We start from the raw sequence: 21,377 nt of genomic DNA on the forward strand, positions 1-21,377 counted from the left end.
TGTAGCCACGCGCATCTATTGATGTCTCTGTTGGTTAAAGGAGTATTTTTCTAACAATAACCGAATTTTCAGAGCAACGACTGACTGGTCTACTGGTATCCTTCCTCGTGGGTCTATCGGTGTTGGCCTCCCGTCTTCTGACCCTCGTGCCGATGGCTGTGTTATTTGGGGTGTTCCTGTACATGGGCATCTCAGCGCTGGGAGGCATACAGTTCTGGGACCGCTGTATACTGATGCTGAAGCCGGTGAAGCACCATGCGCAAGTGCCCTACGTGAGAAGGGTCAGTATAAACTATATATATTACAAACCAATATATTTTAAAACTAAAAACTACAAAACACATCATGGTTGCGATTACGCAACCCAGCAGTGTCAGGGTGCTGGGAACCGGTCGCGGAACCGCCAGAACTTGACACTCTTCGACCAAAACTCCTCCTTGTTCTGGTGTTATGAATAACACTTGAGTCGATGTACGCCTGCTTGCATGCTGAATACGAGGATTCTTTCTTTATTATTTTAAGATCAAATCTTGCTCTATTCTTATTTACAAATAAATAATGCACTGGTATATAGTTGACCTCGATAAACCGGGTTATGCTAATGTATGTTACGTTTTAGGTACCAACGTGGAAGATGCACATGTTCACGCTGGTGCAGCTGACCGGCATCATAGTCCTGTTCACCGTCAAGTCCTCGCGATTCTCGCTAGCCCTGCCATTTTTCCTGGTGATGATGGTACCGTTGCGCATGTCGCTGGCCTACGTGTTCACGCCACTTCAGCTCCGCGCGGTAAGTTCAGTCAAGTAGGATATGAATACCAAAATTCTGGAAACACGAAATATCGGTTTGATTTTTCTTTACTATAGTGCAATATAAGTGAAAAGTAGGTACTAACATCGGAATTCCGGAATTAGTTCTGGGATTCCGATATTGAGGACCAATATCGGATATCAATACCGTACTATTGAGAATTGTCCGATACTGAATGCCTCACCATCAAGTCTTTGCTTGCTTGCAAATGCTTGCCAACAATTTAAAACATCTTCTTCATCGGCTTCTTGGTATTTAAGAAATAGTAGAAGCGTTTTTAATGCAGACAGACTTCAATACTTTCATTCTTTAAAAAAACCTGTTGTTTCAGCTGGACGGAGTGCAGAAAGAAACAGACGACGATGAACCAGATTTCTACCAAGAGGCACCATTGCCGTAAACGTGAGAGTTCTCCTGTTAAACGCTCTTATGATTTCTTTTACATATCTGCCAAGACAAGAATCGTTTTAAGTGGACTGGACATTCCCCGGAATACGAGAGTGCATTATTACGTATTAAACGTACGAAGGTGTCTTACTATTTCAGTCAGTCTCGGTACAAAAAGTACTGACATTGACAGAAGCAGCATGACAAATACGAACGTTTCCGACAAAATACGATGAAAAACAATTTTGGACTACATATGAACTGATGTGCCCTCGGAAAGCTTTTTATCTCATATTTTTGCATGCGGAAATTTTCGGTTTCCTTAATTTCCTATGATATATAAGTAGTATATAGTTTTTGAAACTGTCCGCAATTTGCTAATGTATCTTCTGTACGTTATATGCAAACGCCAATTTACGGAGATTTTAGGTATAAGAGTTTCTTTTCCATGAAACAGCGACTCATGGATTAATTAGCCTAAAAGTAGGCTATAAGACCAAAAATCATGCGGGTCAGGCCCGCGGATTGCTCCTTATTACGGACATATAAGCGGCGATATGTGTCAGCGACAAGTCAAGCCAAGTCGATGGATTCGCTTGATATTTGAGTTTTTCTTGAGTCGTGGGTATTCGCGAAACTTTGCCTGGCATGTGTCGATATGTGTCGCGCGCTGTTGCCAGACATGTCTAGCGAAGTCCGGCTACATTGCGCCACTTCACCCGACATGTCCCATTATCCCATAGTGTATCCTTGGCTGCAGACATGAGGCTGTCATACCATACGCGGCTAGCGCTCTTTACTTTCTGATTTCTTCTCGGTATTTATAGCAATATCACAGGGATACAGCCTACACAAGCACCGCATTATGAAGCGTTTACGAAGAGCACGAGCACATATGTGCAAATGTACATACTTGTAAAATACTACGGTTTGAACAACTCAACTGTGTTGTATTCTATACCATTTTATACTATAACAGCCCTGTTACTCGTTTGAAGCTTGATTTTTGTAAATAATAATAAGTACTGGTCGTAATTGGCCCTAACTGAAGCGGCCGCGCCCTCATACTAAAAAGTACGGGAGCGCTTAATGTGTGGTGACTTCGATTGTGTTAGACCGCGGACTGGACGCAACCGGCGCGCGGCTCGGCCAGCGGCAAATCAAGGCCGTTAACATTTGGTCAAGCCCAATCCAACCTGTGCTCGGTCTAGTAGTTGAGCTAGTCTGTGCACAAGGATGACAAATCATTGAGTGTAGCCGGCTACATACGTATGGGAATACGTTAAACATTCTATTGTCATCCTTAATGGATTACAGAAATATTCACTAGTTTTTCTTGCACGGCAACTTTAAAGGTGAGTCGAGAACCAGTGTTCCTCATATAGCGACGGCTGCGATCATGAGTGCAGATAATGTCGATTAAATTATTTTAAATCATTATGATTTCTGTAATAAGTTTATTAGTTCAAATTATGTTTTGTAATAACGGCCTCTAATGTACTTACTCTGTACTTATATTTATAGTAGAGAAAGTAAGGAAAAATATATTTTAGTATTGTTGTTTTATTTTAGGATTCATCTAGAAAGTATTATTGTTATTCACGTAAGCCATGCAATGGCTTATGGTCGAATCAACTTTTAGACCGACACTTTTCACGTTTCTGACGTTACCAAGCAATTTTAGGTCTATCACAGGATAATTCGTTTGTTTTAACGTATAACATAAGATGATATAAAAGTAATAGATTATTTATAAGTGAATTTTTGGATTGAAGTTTAAATCTCGTGGACATGTCTTTAGATCAGTATCGGCAAAGTATCGGTATCGGTCTAACAGTTGATTCGCCAATTAGAAATAATTGTGCAAATGTGTCAAAATTACATCAAAATTCAAATTAAATGTATGCGCGCGCTCTAAGACAAATGTGTGCAAAAGGGACGCACTGATTCTTAAATATTTATTTTGAAATTATATTTTTAGAAAAGAGTCTGTTTGGAAAGATACATACATAGTCGTGGAATATATTGGGCCCCATACATACCACGAGTCTTCTCTTTCCGCACAGACTCTAAGCTTAAGGGTCATGGAGTTTACGAGAGAGTCAAAATGTGTATAAAATATACGTAGATCCCAGTATTTGTCAGTAAATTCAATGTTATTTGATGTATACACATTTTTGTACATCATACATTCGTGGCCATGAACAAGTTGGTATTATTTAGTTTAGATAATAGAGGACAAATATTATTATCCTTATGACTGTGACTGTATGGATTCATCTTTGCTAAGATACTATTTGTCCCCATTTGTAGGGTTCACTTTGAGGGTCATAAAAAGAGCTTATAAATACCTTTGTATGTACCTAGTAACTAACGAAGAAACACTACGGGGTATTCCGAGCTTGCTTTTTCTCTTTACCAAACCAATGAATTAGTTTACTTTGGGTAAAATTAACATCCTGTTTTTACAATACCATGAAATGTGCCTACTTTGCTCCCCACTGGGTAATTCTGCTCCAAAATTGTTACTACAATGTCATTTAGTATCTATATTATTCCGATAAAAACGAAAAAATCGGAAATAAACGGGGAAAAAACGCCATTTGAAAAGATCTTGTAAATTTTTCCATTCATATTTAATCCATTTTCTAAATATCTACACCTGCTTACATAGTCGTGATCTTTGTTATCCAAATGCTGGTAATTTTTCCCAAAAAAACGGAAAATAACGAAAATTTTAAAACGTCCTGAAACTATCAATTTGATTTTTTCGAGAATTTTTAACCCTATTTAAGTGTTACCGCGTTATAATAATTTTAAAAAATATCTTGAATTTAAAATTTTGGTATATATTCTGGAGCAAAGTAGGCACATTTTATGTTAAGGCCCGACCAGAAATATATGATCATTGTCAAGAGGGCGCTGTTATTCTCATGTATAGGGTGACAGTTCAGTTTAGAATAAAAAGTTTAGTTCTTAGAAATTCCGCAATATGGCGCGTGATCTTATATTACTGGGCAGGCTATACATATCATTTTTTCTTACGTAATAAAACGTGTAAAAAAAGCAACGACGACATATCAAAACGCCCACTAAATCATGTTTGTAGATACAGGGTGTCCCTGGAAATGTGGATCAAATCGAAAACTTAACAAAATTAGGTACATTTGTATATATGACCATTTAGTCACCTTACTTCTTCCAAGATACAGGCATTGCTCTTACCTTACCTGAGAAAATATAACTAGTCTCAATAAGGCCTTACTTTTACCTCTCTATGGAGCATATATTTTTTATATAGGTAATATTGGAGGGAAATGAGCATAGGTACGAATTGCCTGATGGTAAGCAATTATTGCCAATGGATGCGACAACACCAGAAGGGTAGCGAGTGTGTTGCCGGCCTTTAAGATGGAGTACGCATATCTTGAAGGTTTGAAGGTCGGAAATACCGCTGGCGACAGTTTGTTTCACGGTTTAGCTGTACGAGGCAGGAAATTTCTCGAAAAACGCACAGTCATATCATAGCATGGGGTCTCTATCGTTTCCCATAGAGTTTTAAGTCGTAATGTATTTTTTGTCCGCATGTTCGTTAAATATAATTTAGTTTTTCTCAGAAACGCGTAACTTCTCAGGATTGTCATAAAACAAACCTAACCTAACCTATCTATAGGATAACATAAGGAAATACCTGAAAAGTTAACGGTTTCAGAGTTATGACTAATGATAATATGACTATCAGTGCATTATGACTTTCAATAATTAAGCCAAACAAAGGGATCCGCATAGCATGTGTGTCTGGCAGTCGCTTTCAAGAATACTAGGGCCAAATGGAGACAGGGCTCCTTTAGAATGCAACAGGGAAAGCGCTGAGATAAAAGCGGTTCAGTATCACTCTTCCTTATTAGTGCGATAAAGAGACAGATAACGTTTCGTTTCGTTTTTTACAATCGATTGTTATCTTGGCTAGGGTCCTGACGTGCGGTCGGAAAGTTACCAAATTGAAAAAAAATTGTGACTTCTCATATTTTTCGAGATCGAAATTTTCCGTTTTTAATAAAATAAGTTTCCTTCATTTTCTAGAGAATTTTCCTAAAACTTCCGAGATTTTTTCAAATTTTTGAAACTTTTCGCAAATCAGACATACAATATGCTTGAAAAATGGACCCGGGCATGTCCTTAAACTACGTCCAAAAGCACCAAGGGATGGGAAGCAGCGTCCCTTAAGTTAGGTGCTATACGGGGTGCCTGTGACTACAGTTCTGTAATTCCAAATAATTATACTCATCAATTATCTGACTAAGTATTTTTACTACTACCTAGGGGGAGTCCGGGAGACTTGAACCTCTTTTTACTCAGAAGCCACTAGAGGTTTATCCGTAAGTGTTAGCAACTCGATATTTCGTGTATAGATGACATATCTAAATAGGTATCTTTAGAGCATAGCAAAGTGCTGATAAAGTACAAAATTTAAGTTCTGCAAAAATATTTTTCATAAACGGGGTATTGGCTCAAGTCTCCCCAACCTATGGGAGAGTTGACCAGGGGGTGTGGGAGATATGACTATACATATGTTAGGTAGGAAAAACAGTGAAAAAACTGCTGTTTAATCCAATATATTTATTAAAAAAGGAAAGTAGTTGTAACAAAGTATTTTTACCCATAAAACAAAATATTAAAATTTAATAAACTTTATAAAATTTTAAATCGGCAACATTAAATGAAATTCAAGAGATCAATTATCTTTAAATTATTATTATTATGAATTATTTCTATGAGATCAATTCAGTCAACAAATTATCAAAGGCACATGCAAGGTCCTTTTCATTTTACATAACATAATTCTTCATGTCAAATAAAGTTGTCCACATCTTTGCCAGTTAACCCATCGCAAACTTCGTGAATATACCTATCCTTTGCAGGAACCACACAGTCGAACACTTTTTATGCAACCTACGTCGGTGGCAAACAAGCATACGGCCCGTCTGATAGTAAGCAGTGACCGTAGCCTATGGACGCCTGCAACTCTAGAGGTGTTTTATGCGCGTTGCCGACCCTAACACTCCGCACTCCGTACCCTCGTTGAGCTCTGGCGACCTTACTCACCGGTAGGAACACAACACTTGTTTTTTATTTTATTTTTGGATTTTTTTCTCTTGTCGCTATCTTGCAACACCTTCCTCTTACCTCCTTTGACGTTTGGCCTGCATAAAAATAAAGGAAACCCTTATTTAAGCACAGTGTGGGAGAATTGAACCACTGATCATATCTCCCTACCACCATGCGGCTCAACTCTCCCGCACCCCCCTTTACTTTATATAGATTATGTTTTCTTTATACTCTTACAATAAACATTACAAATGATCACTGTTAGTAAAACTACATTAACCAACAAGTACAATAAGATAAAATAATACTACTCACCTGTTTAATTTTCAAAATAGTGTAAAAATATAAAATTGTAATTTTTTTCACTTCGCGACAGCGAAACCACGTTTACTCCAGTCATTTCCAAACCAGACTAATAGCGGCCAATATGGCGTCGCCAAAAGTTGCGCCTTCTGTTAAAGTACGACATGAGCTGTCAACGGCGTCGGTGGCGCGAAATTTGAATTGAAATATTTGTCGTGGTTCAACTCTCCCACCTGGTCATATCTCCCAGACTCCCCCTATATATCAAAGACTGTACAGAAATAGAGCAATTAGTCAATTATACAACATTAAGGCTCCCTGTATACTGCGATCTTTAACCTAGCCTACTTATGTTTAAACCTTGCTGACCTATATATAAGCTTGATGATGGTTGGATCTTTAAGACTTAATTTGTTGCATCCTTCAACACGCCGCGTGTAAATAACTTGCCAGGCCACGCGGTTTTTTTACCTTTTAACACTTCTTTTGCAAAGTCCCTCGGCTATCATTAGCATTTTCCTAAAATTACACCTCCATGGTGTGCATGTGCATAGCAACGATATATAAATGAAAATTAGACATGATTTTGTGATTTTTCTTAGTAAGCCAACTATAAGTTTTAAAATTTTGGTTGGGTTCCGCCCTTGCAAATACTTGTATAGTTTAGTTTCCCTGTGAATTTTTCCGTGGCAATTCATTTGCCCTTAATATAAATTTGTAAAAATTCGATATATACACTGCAATTATATTTTGCGTTAGTTCCCTCTGCCTATCACTAAAATAGAATAAATTACGCTTAAATTTTAACATCTATTTTCTATTTAATCCACTCTTTTAGGGATATCAATTGAGCGTTTTCAAACAAGGAAAGTATTAGATTTTTTTCTAAATAGTACCTTCTTACAATTTCTACTGTATATACTGAATGTAATATTAGGTTTTAGTAGCAGGGGCCCATTTCTCGAACATATTAGGCTAAAGTTATTAGTGTGTTATCATGGAAACCCAGTTAGTGGACTAATAGATACTTAATATTAGACCAATACCGTTCGAGAGATGGACCCAGGGGTATAACCGCGAAAATCGAAATTCATCAATTGCGGGCATTTTTCTCTGTCACTCTAATTACGTCTTAATGAGAATAAAAAAGAAACTTCCCCGCAATTTGCGAATTTCGGTTTTCGCGGTAGGCCCCTAGAGCGCACTGCAGGAACTGAATGAGTGTGATACTAAGTATGTAAGTTACTGTGTTTCATAGGAATAGCTCTTCCTCAAAAATGAGGTAATACTCATTGAGGTTTAAGACATCATTTTCATTTTACACAAAAATGAGTATAACTCGTTATGTTTGAATGATATATATTTTAGTAGATGTTGCCATAAAGACAGGTTTATCGCTATACACTGTTGTAATTATGTTAGAGTAGTTTAAGTATTATTTTAAATTGTTTTGGGCTTATTCCAAAGGTATTCCCGTGAAATAAATATTATGCAAATTGTCCTAAACTCCTACATTGAATTAAACAAACATTTCAAAAAGAAGGATAGACCCGTTCATAATATAAATCCGATCGAACATTCTCGATTGATGTGCCTCGGTGGAATGCTACAACGCAATTGGTTGACGAGTTCGCATCAGGCTCGCGATTGGTCGCAACTACGGTACGAATATTTTGATTGCGTTGGACTGCCTGCTTGAAAAATAGCAACAGAATTGCAGTAAAAATCTACGGACCCTTCTTTTCTTCTATTAGGATCGAAATAGCTCGAGATTCTGAGTAAAAATAACATAAATTATACCGGGTTCGTGATACTCTTAAAGGTTTTTGAAATTCTTTGTTAATGAAATTTGTCACATATTAACTAATTTAATTGATTTATTTCCATAACTGATGGAATAATGCCAAAGCGTCGTTTTTTAGGCTTTATAAGAACAATACAAAGACATATTAGTGAGTACATGTAGTGATATCCGGTGGGCGCTCTGAAAGGGACTTCCGGTATTAGCAATTAGTATATTAATGTTATTTTTCTATGTATTCAACTATCTGTGTCATTAGTAGCCAAAGCAATTCGTAAAAGTCCTTTATTGTGATACCTGTTACCAGTGGCACCACAGTGGCACCATGGTTCCCTTTTTATCGCTTGTCACTATGCCTGTCACTTTCGCACTTACATACTTGTTAGAACGTGACAGGCATGGTGACATATGATAAAGAGCCGACCATCTTAGCTCTACTGGGGTCGTCATATTTCTGCGTAATTTTGAAATCTAAGCCTAAGGTTAATGTGGAGAAGATTGACATATACAATTTATATCTGAGAAGACCGTCTTGGGACAACAACTCTCGTAATTATAAGAAAGGAAGGCCTTCACTTGTTCTGCTCTACTGACTCCCTGAACGTGGAGTTTGTAAACAAACGCAAAAGTTAAAGCGACGAAAAAGCTTGTAGACGGTCTTCTCCTATAGACGGTCTTAACCATATTCACCTTAAATAATGCTTGCATCCTGGCCTGTGCATCGAACACAGTTGCTTTTGTTTTGTTTCGGTCGATTAGATTTTTTTTTTAATACCATTGGTTCATATTTGACTGCCAATAACTGGATCATTCTCCAGAATAAGTCTGCGGCTAAACACCGTCAAACCATACGTACTAAATGTACGAAAAGTTTGACGGAGTTGAGACTGACTGCAGTCATATAATTTGAGAATGACCCAACGTTTTTGCGGTGGGCTGCTAGAGGATATAATAGTACAGTCACCTGCAATAATATGTTACTCTTCGAAGGCTGCAAAAATATCTGACACGCTTTTATGGTTCTACAAATAACATACATATTATTACAGGTGTCTGTACTAAATTTTCATTCGTGATCACCAAGGAGGCGAGAAAACATTATAATCTTTGTCAAAATTACATTGTAAAAAACTACCCACATACAAAATAATGAGAATTAATTTTTTAATCATTATTTTGATAACTATATCTATGAATATACATGAAAAAATTAAAACGTACCCAACAGGTTTTGCTTTTTTATATTTAAATACAGGAAGCAGTATACAAATACAATACAATACAAATGCTTTTTTACACTTCATAAACAGAAAATCAAACAGATGACACAACACAACAATGTCAATAGAATTAGGGAAGACATCAAATAAATAATTTTCTTAAATATTTCTATCTTCTGTCCGTGAGGCCAAGAGGCCAGTTCGAACGTAAACTTTGACATCAAAACAATAATTTCTTGAATAACTCTCTACTAATGATTGGTTTTCAGAGCACAACGAAATAATAAAAGAAAATAATAATAAGCCCGCGGGGGCAGCTTGTGGCGAGCTGACGGTGAGTGGCGACACCGCGGACCCCTATTCCTGAGGGCACTTTCATCTAGCCCTCTGTTCTGTGCTTGCCTTCACTGGCCGGCCAGAGTGGAGTCGCAAGAGCGGGACCTATGCTCCAGGTTGGAAGTGTAAAATGTCAACGCCGGCGGCTTGTTGAACGGATTACCGGGATCTGGCTTCCGCAGCCTCACCTCTCGACAACCTCACAGCCGCTCCAAAGTGTTACCCTATTGTCGCACTGTGCGTGCGGCCGTTGTGGGGCCCACTTAATGAGTTGGCAAGTCACCACCTGTCTTTCACAATTTCGAGACTGATTGTCATGGCAGGTGTCCGCTAGTCTCATCCCATAGCCCATTATCCAGTCCATCCAACTTGCAAATTAATAGCCTTATGACTTTAGATCCCATCGCACTTCAATAGTCTTTGCACCTGCCGGGGACCATCTCCGGATGTATCATATTGTACGCTCGGGGATGGTACCCGCCACGTGTATCCCTTGATTTTATATTAAATTGTTTTAAAGAGCCTCTGCGTTGTTGGCTTCGGTCCTACGCACACTTCCCAAAGGTCCGGGACCCCATAGTCCCGAGATATGGAAAAGACATACAAATAATAATAATAAATAACAAAACGACACTTTTTATACTAACCGATCGGTATCGTGTTGCTGAGACTTCTTAGAAGCATCGTTCGAATCGGGCGGTTAGTAAAATTACCATTTTAAATATATATAAACAAAATCGTTATCTTCCGTCCATTTGGGTAAGCAGAGAGTCATTAATAGTAGAAGAGGTTTAAAATCTAAGAGAAAATCGTGTTTTGAATTTGGCAGCTGAAATAAATGACGCTTTACATTCACGTGCAGTCAGCTGCAGAGAGAGGTGTACCCCCTGGATAGACTGATTGTAATAGGGGGGGGGTCACCTCTCTCTGCAGCTGTATGTACATTATTAAAAGTGCCATCTAGTTCAGGTGCAAACTAGGGAGCATTATTATTTCTTAAACTTTACACATCTTATACAATCGATGAATCTTTGCTTGTATGTATAGAAAGTTATATTTTAGATACACTAATAAATAATAATATAAAAATGTAAATATACCCTTTTTGCAATTTTGATACGAAGGTGCTATAGTAAATTAATTACCTGTATAAATAAAATAATTCTTTCAAAATAACTAGTGTAAAATGTGTTTTGTAAATAATAACTTAATAATAAATAAGATGTTACCAACCTTTGCTGCTCTTCGGACAGTTGACCTAAAATGATCACTAAAATGTGTCAGTTGAGCCCTGCCACATTCTTAGTAAAAAAAAAAACTGAAAAACAGCAAGTAAGGTAACGTCTATAAGCTTTATTAAAACATTGTGACGTTCCACGGATAAGGGTACTTTATGGCGGTCAGCGCTTACGCAATTACCCTCACCATGAGTTTTACGCGGCCTTAAACGCTAGCGACTGCGTCAAGTCAAACACAGTGCATCTCGCTTCCACCAATTTTAGTACGAGGGAGATACATTGTGAGTTGGTTTACGCAGTTGCTAGCGAATGTATCAGTGTGAAACTCTAGCAAGGATGCTCTGGGTAACACTGTCAACGTTTGACAGATCAGTTACCGCAAAACATATGACACCGTACAAAATCGGGGGCACGTTTTTTTTTTCTTAGATTTATGCAATCTTAATCATTTATGATTTTTTGATTATTCCTTGCCCAAACACAGTTATTTACCGCTTTATAACTATTATTACATGAGACCAGAGGCCGGAATTTTCGTGGCATTTTAGAATTGTCCCAGTGATATGACTATTCATTTCTTAAGTCCCGGATAGACGTGCGAGTAAGTTCGCGAACTTACAGCTCAACGACCTTTTTCGCTCGTGTGTCAGCCTAAGTACGCGTACTTTACAAGCGAAAAAAGTCGTCGAGCCATAAGTTCGCGAACTTACTCGCCCGTCTATCAGCCACTTTATAGATACTAATAAAACACTTGTTAGCCATAAAACAGATTTTGCTCATGAAAATGTAAAAACACTGAACTGAAGTAATTAAATGTGAAATTATTAACGATTAAGTTTTCATCATTTTTATTGCATAGGTATCTCTATTTCGCATTTTCAACTAGTCAAAAGTTACCTGGAAGAGATCGCTCTTTAGCGAAAAGAATGCCTGCTGTTTACCTCTACCGTTTTCTTTAATATGGTGTGTTATATGTTGTATCGAAATATGTATATGTATATCGGAAGTCGATAAATGAGAAGTCACTACAACAATTCAAAAATGCCACAAAACCGATCAATTCGCCAAAATATACTCCTTCAAAGCTAAGTTTGCACAGACGTTCCAACGACAAAGTGTAACAGTGCCACTAAAACCGTCTTAATACCACAAATATTTCACTTTTTTGGTGCACTTACTGTCGTCTTCCCTACTTTCTATCTTATCTTTTTTTTGCATAAAAAACATCGTTACGCGTCCTATTTTTAGGGTTCCGTAGTCAACTAGGAACCCTTATAGTTTCGCCATGTCCGTCTGTCTGTCTGTTTATCTTTCGGAGGCCTTGCTCCGTGGTCGTTAGTGCTAGAAAGCTGAAATTTGGCATGGATATATAAATCAATAAAGCCAACAAAGTCGTACAATAAAATATAAATTTTTATTTTTGCTTCAACCCTACAGTGTGGGATATCGTTGGAAAGGTCTTTCAAAACTAATAGGGGTCTTCAACAAACATTTTTGGATTAAGTGAATGTATTCGGAGATAATCACTCCGAAAGAAAAAAACTGTAGCGGACATGATCAGTTTAACTGTTTTTGAGTTATCGCAAAAGTTTCCCCTTCATAGTAAAAAGACTTACATCCACAGTCCTTCCCTTGGTTAACAATCTACTATACTTTAATCTCCAGTTTATCTTATTGTGGCGGAAGAGTAACTACGGAACCCTACTCTGAGCATGGCCCGACATGCTCTTGTCCGGTTCATTTTATATTTATTACGTTGCCTACGCTAAAATCCTAGTAATTCTTAGTAATGCCTAAAAGTTAACTGATAAATAGTTAAACTTTAAATTATTAAATGCGCACATAAAAAAACAACTTTGTATATTTTTTATTTATTATAAATTGATATTTTTATCGACTTCCCATTTTTGGAGAAAATAATCAGAATAAAACATTAGGGAAAGTTTCCCTCCCTTCCGATCACCGAGTAGAAAGTATTAAATTAATGTTTTATTTTTATTATTTTATATTTATTTCTCCAATAATGGGTAGTTAGGGCGTTAAAAAAAAACTATTTTTAATAAAAATACTTTTTCAAACTTGCTATGAAATGATGACATGACTTACGTCAAATTAGGTCCGGAAATACTACATATCAGGTGCGATGAGTGAAGATGATACCTATGTAAAGGAATTTCATACTGCGTTACACACCTAGGACTAAAGCAACCTTTTTTTGTTTTTTAACGTCAAATTGTGACACAACGTCTTGGCATTCAAAGATCAACAAATATAGGTACGCTACCGTTGCTTAGCAATGAATATGCACAACAAATCACCGTTGTTGTGCATATTCGTTGCTAAGCAACGGCAGTGGCGCATCGCGCAGGCGCGCGGACTTACGCGCGTAGGGCACCGTTGGTAGAGTGGCGAGCCGAGTAGGTCGCCACAAAACAAATTGTCTACATTTTTTGTTTTAATTGCAAGTTTGAGAAAAGCACTATACAAATCTCGGCGAGAAACGGGGTTGCTGGCCGCGTATCTCTATCCGGCTTCGCTACGCTCCGCCGTCTATATCTACTTGGCCTGCAACCCTACGATTCCCGGCCTCTATAGTAATGTACTATTACATTTACTCTTCACAGGCATTCATTTATTATGGATTATGGAGATTAGTACTCTATATTTGAACTCAGCCTATGGCAATATTAAAATTATCTATGAAAGTATGTATGTATGTAAGTATATACTATATTGTACATTGAAATAAAAACACGAAAACACAGTTACAGAGTAAATTAAATACTTACAACAAAAGTGAACTCATCCCTGTATGAGATCTCTTCCAGTTAACCTTTGAGGAAATGAGTAGAACAGAAGTAGCGATGAATGAATGACAAACAAAAAGTAAAGTGTACAACCACTGAAATTAATAAAATGCAATTTTTGGTTTTGAAAGTACACGAAACACGATTTTTTTTTGTTTGACGCTCTCCTGTTGGGTATTTTTTGATTAATTTAAAAATCGATCAAAATCATTAAAGTACTAGACAGTTTTTAATTTTAAATATTTAGTTAATTACTACTCTGGTTCGCCAAATTTGATGAAAGCATAATTTAAACTGATTGTGGGTAGCTTTTAACAGATTAAGGAAAATTTAATAGTATTTTGTTACATTTAATGAATCGTGAATTATTTAAATAAGTACAAAAGCTGGTTATGTGAAAAGTAAAAATATAAAATTTGTTTTTTATTCGTTGTTACCTAAAAATTTAATGTTACCCTTAATTTTATTATTTAGATTAAGATTAAGTTATAAATTATTATTATTTATAAAATAAAGTGTACTAGGTACCAGTTATTTTAACAAAACAAGGTGTATATATTTTTAAACTGTTTAAATGAACCACGTGTACTTACTCGCTGTTGTTTGTTATTAATATTCTAGTTGTTGTTATCATTAATAAATGTATATAAAATATAGATTTTTCTTGTTCCCGAAATTTTATAGTATTTTTATTTATTTACCTTAAAACATTTTTTACGTAGCTATGTTTATTGTGAATTCAATGGACATTTATTGCGTGGTAAAATTATTATATTAAGAGTCCCTGGCAAGCTCGGCCATATTTCACCTTCCCATACAAACGGAGTTTCGTTTTCATTATATAACTACGAGTTGGAATGTAATACATATAACTTTGCGTATACAATGACATGAGGTATATCTAGGAGTGAAATTAATTTATATTGTTCCAAGTTATAAAACAAACGAAATAGAGGAAAAAAAATGTTTTGTATTACAATCATAAATTTTCTTTTTTATCTATGGTATCTGAGACTACATGAACTATTTACAGCCAAGATATAGGGAGCGTGCATGAATTGTAGGAGGCAGCACAGGAGCCGTCAGATTTTTGGCGCGAGGCGTAGGTAAATGTGATGTTTTTTGTTCCGATGCAGCCCGCAAGATGGCAGAACCTACTATGCACAAGAAAACACGTGACGTGTACACGTGCATGTTTATAGTTCCGATTCAGGCCACAAGATGGCAGACCCTCCAACGCGCACGGCCTATACCTGATCCTATTGTAAGTACAAAGTTTCAGAGCGATCTGTCGAGTCGTTTTAAAATGAGAGCGTAACTAAGTTCGTATGGAAAACTTTCGTCTTAATACTTTACTTGGGCGAAGTTGGGCACCAACGATGAAGTTAGGGTTTCCTACCCTACCTTCTATACGGGTAGATAATTTTGTCAACCATCATTTATTAGATTTTTTTTTTGAAACTCCTCAAATAACAAATCTGTAGTTTTTATATTTCCGTACATATATTAAAGACGTGATTGGTCGGTCGGCGCAATCTACCTTAAAAGTTTAGAGCTCAATAATTATAATATAATAATTCCGCAGCAAAAGTACTCCATACTAGAAATTATTATACTTTAGCGCCACCTGTCTAATTGAATTTGTAACTGCTTCGCATAGACTCCCTCCTAAATGTCCTTCGTACAACAAATGCACGTAGCAGTATCAGTAATGAATAAGAGATGGCGCTAGAGCTACTTCCAACGACTATAATTTCCTTCGCTTGTAAATGTCACTGTTAGGTCTAATATTAAGGAAAAGAAAAAAAACAGGGTCGACTGACTACGTTTACTTTGCACAAACTTGGCAGTACGAATGCATACAAATCCCTATATGATCCGTACTATACGTAGCACTTGGCATGAAACCGTAACGTACTCGTGAACCTTCGTAATTATATCATTTTGCTGTTGAAAATCGAACACATAATGGGAATTCGAAAACGCAAATTTACTTGAATTATTTCAGGATTTTTTTCAAGCGCAGCTACGCTATGCTCTTATTGAATTGTGGCCACATTGTGGCTATGGTCATAGAGAAATAAGAAGTAACGTGTTTACTACTTATTAAGCTATGACTATGGTTTACTCTATTCCGTTATGAGGATCATAATCATTGTCTATTCATCATTATTCTAAATTCAAAGAAACCCAAAAAAAATCAATCACATGAAAGAAAATTTGACAGAAAGTCGCACGTCTTTTGTAACTAAGTCTCAAAGTCAATCAAAAGTCAATTTGTTACAAAAATTATCTTAAATATTACAATAGAAAAGTGCAAAATTAAGTTAAGAGTTGTGAATTGGAATACTAGAAGATGGATGATCAAAATAACATTGGAATAGTGTAATCAAGAGTTTGTAAGTAATGCTTGAATACTTCTTCTTTTTCTTGTACAGAATAGGGAAATCATTTTAATTCATATATGCTAATAGTTCAACATACGCGATATGTATATAAAAATGTACAAAGCCTAGTGAATCCTGGCTCCTATATTGAATCCACCAAAACTGAGATTGCTCTTTCAGCTTAAGGAGCGACACATAATTAGACGGATTTTGGCTTCACGTTTAAACGTGCATCCACGCTGCAATTAACCTTTTGCAACACGATTATTTTATCATGGTTAACGTTTGGACAACACTGTGCAACACGGTAATATTAGGTAACTTACCTATACCTAGCTACTTACTCCTACACAGTTGGAGCACCACTAAAGTTAACTGCGGTGTGGATGCACTTTAATAGATCAGCTTCATGGAACTACAGTAGACTCGTACTACTACCATTATATTATTGACCCGGTTTTATCCTTTAATCTGTGGGAAGTTTTTACCATAGTGCAATAAACGATTATTAATATTATTAAGTTTATGCTTTGATTTGATTATAATATCGTACTTTCAGGCTAGTCTATAAAGTCCTAGATAGATACAAGCACCATGGGTGATAAAGGTAAAGGTAAAGACGGTAAAGGTGGTAAAAAGGAAAAAGAAGATGGTACTGCGGCATTCATTAAGGACTTCGTCGCTGGTGGGATATCAGCAGCAGTATCAAAGACTGCCATGGCGCCGATTGAGCGAGTAAAGCTTCTGTTGCAAGTGCAGCACATCTCCAAGCAGATTGCGGAGAAGGATCGTTACAAAGGTTACTATTTCAATCCTAAATTGCAAACTTACTTGACTGTCCTATGTCCCCTAGATGAGGCATCTACAGTGCGCCGCCATCTGGATTGATCTTGAGCTTCGAGCTTGAGTTCGCTCCAAGTTTTCCCAATAGCCTTCAACTCAGCAAAATTGTCCGTTGTCAGGTCTGCTGTGGACGGAAACGTTTTTGCTTTTCTTGGGGATGCCAGCTAAGGGCTCGTGCGCAGGATTCCATCATGGCATGCTCAATGCAACTGACCTAACCTAATCTGTAAAAATGTTACTCAGCGAACAATATAATGGGTGACAAGCAGCGTATGCATCAATACTTTCGGTCGTTAGTGCGCTTATTGTAAAATTCTTAAAGAACATTATAAAAATTGGTTTGTCAGTGCCGACGCTCGGCGTGACACTAAAACCTGCCTTAATGCCTTAACAGCACGCAGTGAATGTGATTTCTCTTTGCAGGTATAATGGACGCTATGGTCCGTATCCCTAAAGAGCAGGGCCTCGCCGCCTTTTGGCGTGGGAACCTCGCCAACGTCATCCGGTACTTCCCGACGCAGGCGCTCAACTTCGCCTTTAAGGATAAGTATGTTTACAAATAATGCTGGTAGCACTGTGAGCTGTGGTCTTTCCGAGTCTATCATCCCCCATAGCTCCACCGTTTTAAAACATGTCCAAAAGCTAAATCAAAAAACACTACTCATAAAATTTGCCGATAATTTATTGAATCTATTGATTTTAGATTAAGTTTGGTATAGAGATAAATGGAACCTAGGGAAAATTATCATGTGAAATCTTCCACAGGTACAAGAACCTGTTCTTGGCCGGTGTAGACAAGAACAAGAATTTCTGGAAACATTTCGCCGGGAACTTAGCATCGGGAGGCGCCGCCGGCGCGACTTCTCTGTGCTTCGTCTACCCTCTGGATTACGCTAGAACTAGGTTTGTAGAACATATAGGGAACAAATCAAATGATTTTATTAAATAGCCACCACTACCACACCACCATCTCCCTCGCCATACCGTAATTCCGTAAAGGATCCGTATAGGAGGTGTAAGCATGCACTACTCGCCCTTGGAAATATGGTTAAAGGCGCTTAGCCTTACGATATATTCGAGAAATTTCGACCGGTACTGTCATGACCCGGTTATGACGTCTGCCGCGAATTCATAAGATGCTGGTTTAATCCTATATCTTTCGTAAAGTTATGATCTATTTCAGCCATCACCCTTAACTTAACAATAGGGTCTGAATCAAATTTTCTAACAAATAACTATGCAATTCACCGCCAGGCTAGGAGCGGATATTGGCAAAGGCAAGGATAAGGAGTTCAACGGCCTCGTGGACTGCCTGATGAAGACCATGAAATCAGATGGGCCGCTCGGCCTGTACAGAGGATTCATTGTCTCCGTGCAGGGCATCGTTATATACAGGTATTGTATATATTTTAATATTATTTGCGCGACTTCGTTTGCTTATAATTACGAACTCCGTGATAAAATTACCAACAAAATATCAAATCACCCACTGGGCTGATTTTACGTACTAACCCAAGGCCGTACACAGACCTCCTCTCATGTACGAGAGAGACAGGGCCCACGCTGGCTTAAGGCGTTGGGGACTTCACATAGGTACACCTCTTGAATTTCATGCGGGCTTGCTCGAGGCGTTTTTCTTCAACGAAAAGCGATTTGTTAATATTGAATGATATAAAGTAAATTTTAATAACGAAGTTTATATTTTATTAACTTTAAGAGGTATTAGTATGGCTATATTCCTGGTGGGCAATAATGGGCATTTGGGCAAAGGCGTCCCCTTAACTTACTACCTAGTAATATCATATGAACGCTGGAACTGGGACTAAGAACTACAATTACTTACTACGCCTATTCTTGGGAGGCAAGCAAAGCTCCGGCTCGGCTTTTTAAGATCAGTTTTAATGTGGTATCTTTTTAACGTTATCTGTACAGAGCCGCATATTTCGGATTTTATGACACGGCACGCGGCCTCCTGCCCGATCCTAAGAATACACCGCTCCTTCTATCCTGGTTTATTGCACAGGTACGTAAATACTTTTTATTAAATCAAAGGCATTCATTTACCGGAAGCATTTTAGATTTTCCATACACATATGTATTATTTCTATTTTCGAGAGTACCTTTCGATTCATAAACTAAATAACCACGTAACTATTATTTGGACTATACGATGGTCATCCTGGCTTTGGCTCCTAGCAAATACCTGCTTATTAGCGTGAAGTGTGTGTGTTCAATTGAAGTTTGAGTGTTCAATTTAGGCCACAAAGTGTCAGACCCTCAACGCATACGGTGCTAATACAACATTTAAACCGTCGCGTTTTTAACACATTCAAAACATATTTATACTGCGTCTATCGGGAATTTAATTTCCTGCTTTCATTTCCGAAGTTTCGAGACGCTGGTTACACTGGTCGCAGTCGCGGATAACTGATGTCCTAGCAAAATTGCTAAACAGATTTGTGTATTACCCGACGAAACGCAATACAACTTGGACGATATCGGATAATCTTGCGTTTTCCTAAAATTCGCATTGTTGTTTTATTTCAGACTGTAACAACAGTAGCCGGTATCCTCTCGTACCCACTGGACACGGTGCGTAGACGCATGATGATGCAGTCCGGTCGGCCGGCGCACGAGCGCGTATACAAGAGCACTGCCCACTGTTGGGCCGTAATACTCAAGACCGAGGGTCCCAAGGCCTTCTTCAAAGGCGCGTTCTCCAATGTCCTTAGAGGCACGGGAGGCGCGTTGGTGTTGATCCTTTATGACGAAATTAAGAAACTCCTCTAAACTCTGCGCTCCTAGTCAGGGCAATTTTATTGTGCCAGATTTTTTTCCCGAACTTGATATTAATAACGTATATACGTCATTTTTTGAAGTTTGTTTTTAACTGCATGCTTTCTATAACAATTTTCAATTTAAAACACAATTCTCATAATTTATGAATAGCAAATTACCTAGAAATCTTACTAGAAATAATGTTTGGTACAAAAAAATTTAAAACCCTGAAACAGTTGTCTTTATGTCCTTGCTGAAATGTTATGTTGGAGGAGCAAATCTTCCGAGCATACATGAGAATATATTTGACAAATACATGTCAAAATATTTTCCACCTCATTACGATTTGAGGTGGCGATTAGGCGTCTCTCTAGAGGTCGGCCGGTCGCCAACTAAACATTGCTCATAAATTTTGCTCCATTTGAGGTATCTACGGTCAACCAGTTTGAAATAAAGGCCTTTCTCTTGTTATGATGATGACCTATATATATATATATGTACTTATATAAGTAAATGGTACTTGAACAACAAATTGTGTTGCCATGAATTCAAATTGATCGGCTGAAGGTATGTGGAATTTTGTTTGTCATATAATGTCATTACTCATTAAGGACATATAACTTCTATCACTAGAACTTTTGAACTATGTTACTGTTTAATGTTAATATATTAGCGCGACGCGATGGGGGAGTTGATAGGTAAGTTGAAACGGAAAGATTAAAAAAAATATGTAAAACTAAAACCTACAAAAATACCCATTGACGATCATGTGGTGTAAATAGTTTGCCTTGTGGCGTTGGGTGATTTAGAGATATCTCTTTTAACAGGTGATGTTTGACTGGCGTCTGATAATGCATTATAATGTCCATGTATTTTTAATATGAAAGAAGAAATAAATTACATTTATTCTCATTTTTATAAACGAGATTTGTTATTTTAATATTCCTGTGTAACAGTAGACTAGTATCGTCAAGGAATTTTATTTCTGTGTCACTTCGTTCCATGACTCGTATTACTGTCTCTGTGACAAGATGCGAAGTGGCATAAAAAGATTAAGAGTGACACACTAAGAGAGGGGATTTTACGGAGGAGTACCCTGATTGACCCTGAACACCAAGAACACCTGAAGGCGTCGTAACTAGTAGTGCCTACAGTGCTAGGAACAACTGTGTTATGGCGTACGCTAAGTAACTTCCAGACTATGGAGTGTAGAATTAAGAGTGACATCGCTTATGGTAGAACTGATGCAGAAGTGTCCAGCTGTTAGCTATAAATAATAGTTCCAAATTTCTCCAAAGTAGCGCTAGAGTAGCTAAGAACCTAGGCGCTATTGACGGAGTGAAGTGCGCTGTCTATG

General features: G+C 37.6%; 2 protein-coding genes across 4 annotated transcripts in view; both read left to right on the forward strand.

Annotated features, from left to right (window-relative positions):
- The window catches only part of LOC133520193 (anion exchange protein 3), a 140,383-nt gene extending 125,695 nt beyond the window's left edge, over window positions 1-14,688 (forward strand). For all 3 annotated transcript variants that reach the window (XM_061854599.1, XM_061854660.1, XM_061854704.1), the window contains 3 exons: window positions 73-281; window positions 620-790; window positions 1,143-14,688. In XM_061854599.1, the coding sequence (XP_061710583.1) occupies window positions 73-281; window positions 620-790; window positions 1,143-1,211 (449 nt within the window). In that variant the 3' untranslated portion in view covers window positions 1,212-14,688. The remainder of the gene's footprint in view (window positions 1-72; window positions 282-619; window positions 791-1,142) is intronic.
- A 665-nt stretch (window positions 14,689-15,353) lies between these two features.
- On the forward strand, window positions 15,354-20,942 carry LOC133520587 (ADP,ATP carrier protein 2-like). The gene is made up of 7 exons (XM_061855130.1): window positions 15,354-16,411; window positions 16,959-17,198; window positions 17,666-17,789; window positions 18,008-18,145; window positions 18,497-18,637; window positions 19,175-19,265; window positions 19,790-20,942. The coding sequence occupies exons 2-7, from the start codon at window positions 16,994-16,996 to the stop codon at window positions 20,030-20,032; spliced, it is 942 nt and encodes a 313-aa protein (XP_061711114.1). The 5' UTR covers window positions 15,354-16,411; window positions 16,959-16,993; the 3' UTR covers window positions 20,033-20,942.
- The last annotated feature ends 435 nt before the right edge of the window (window positions 20,943-21,377 follow it).

This window comes from Cydia pomonella, chromosome 1 (genome assembly GCF_033807575.1).
Source record: "Cydia pomonella isolate Wapato2018A chromosome 1, ilCydPomo1, whole genome shotgun sequence".
NCBI lineage: Eukaryota > Metazoa > Arthropoda > Insecta > Lepidoptera > Tortricidae > Cydia > Cydia pomonella.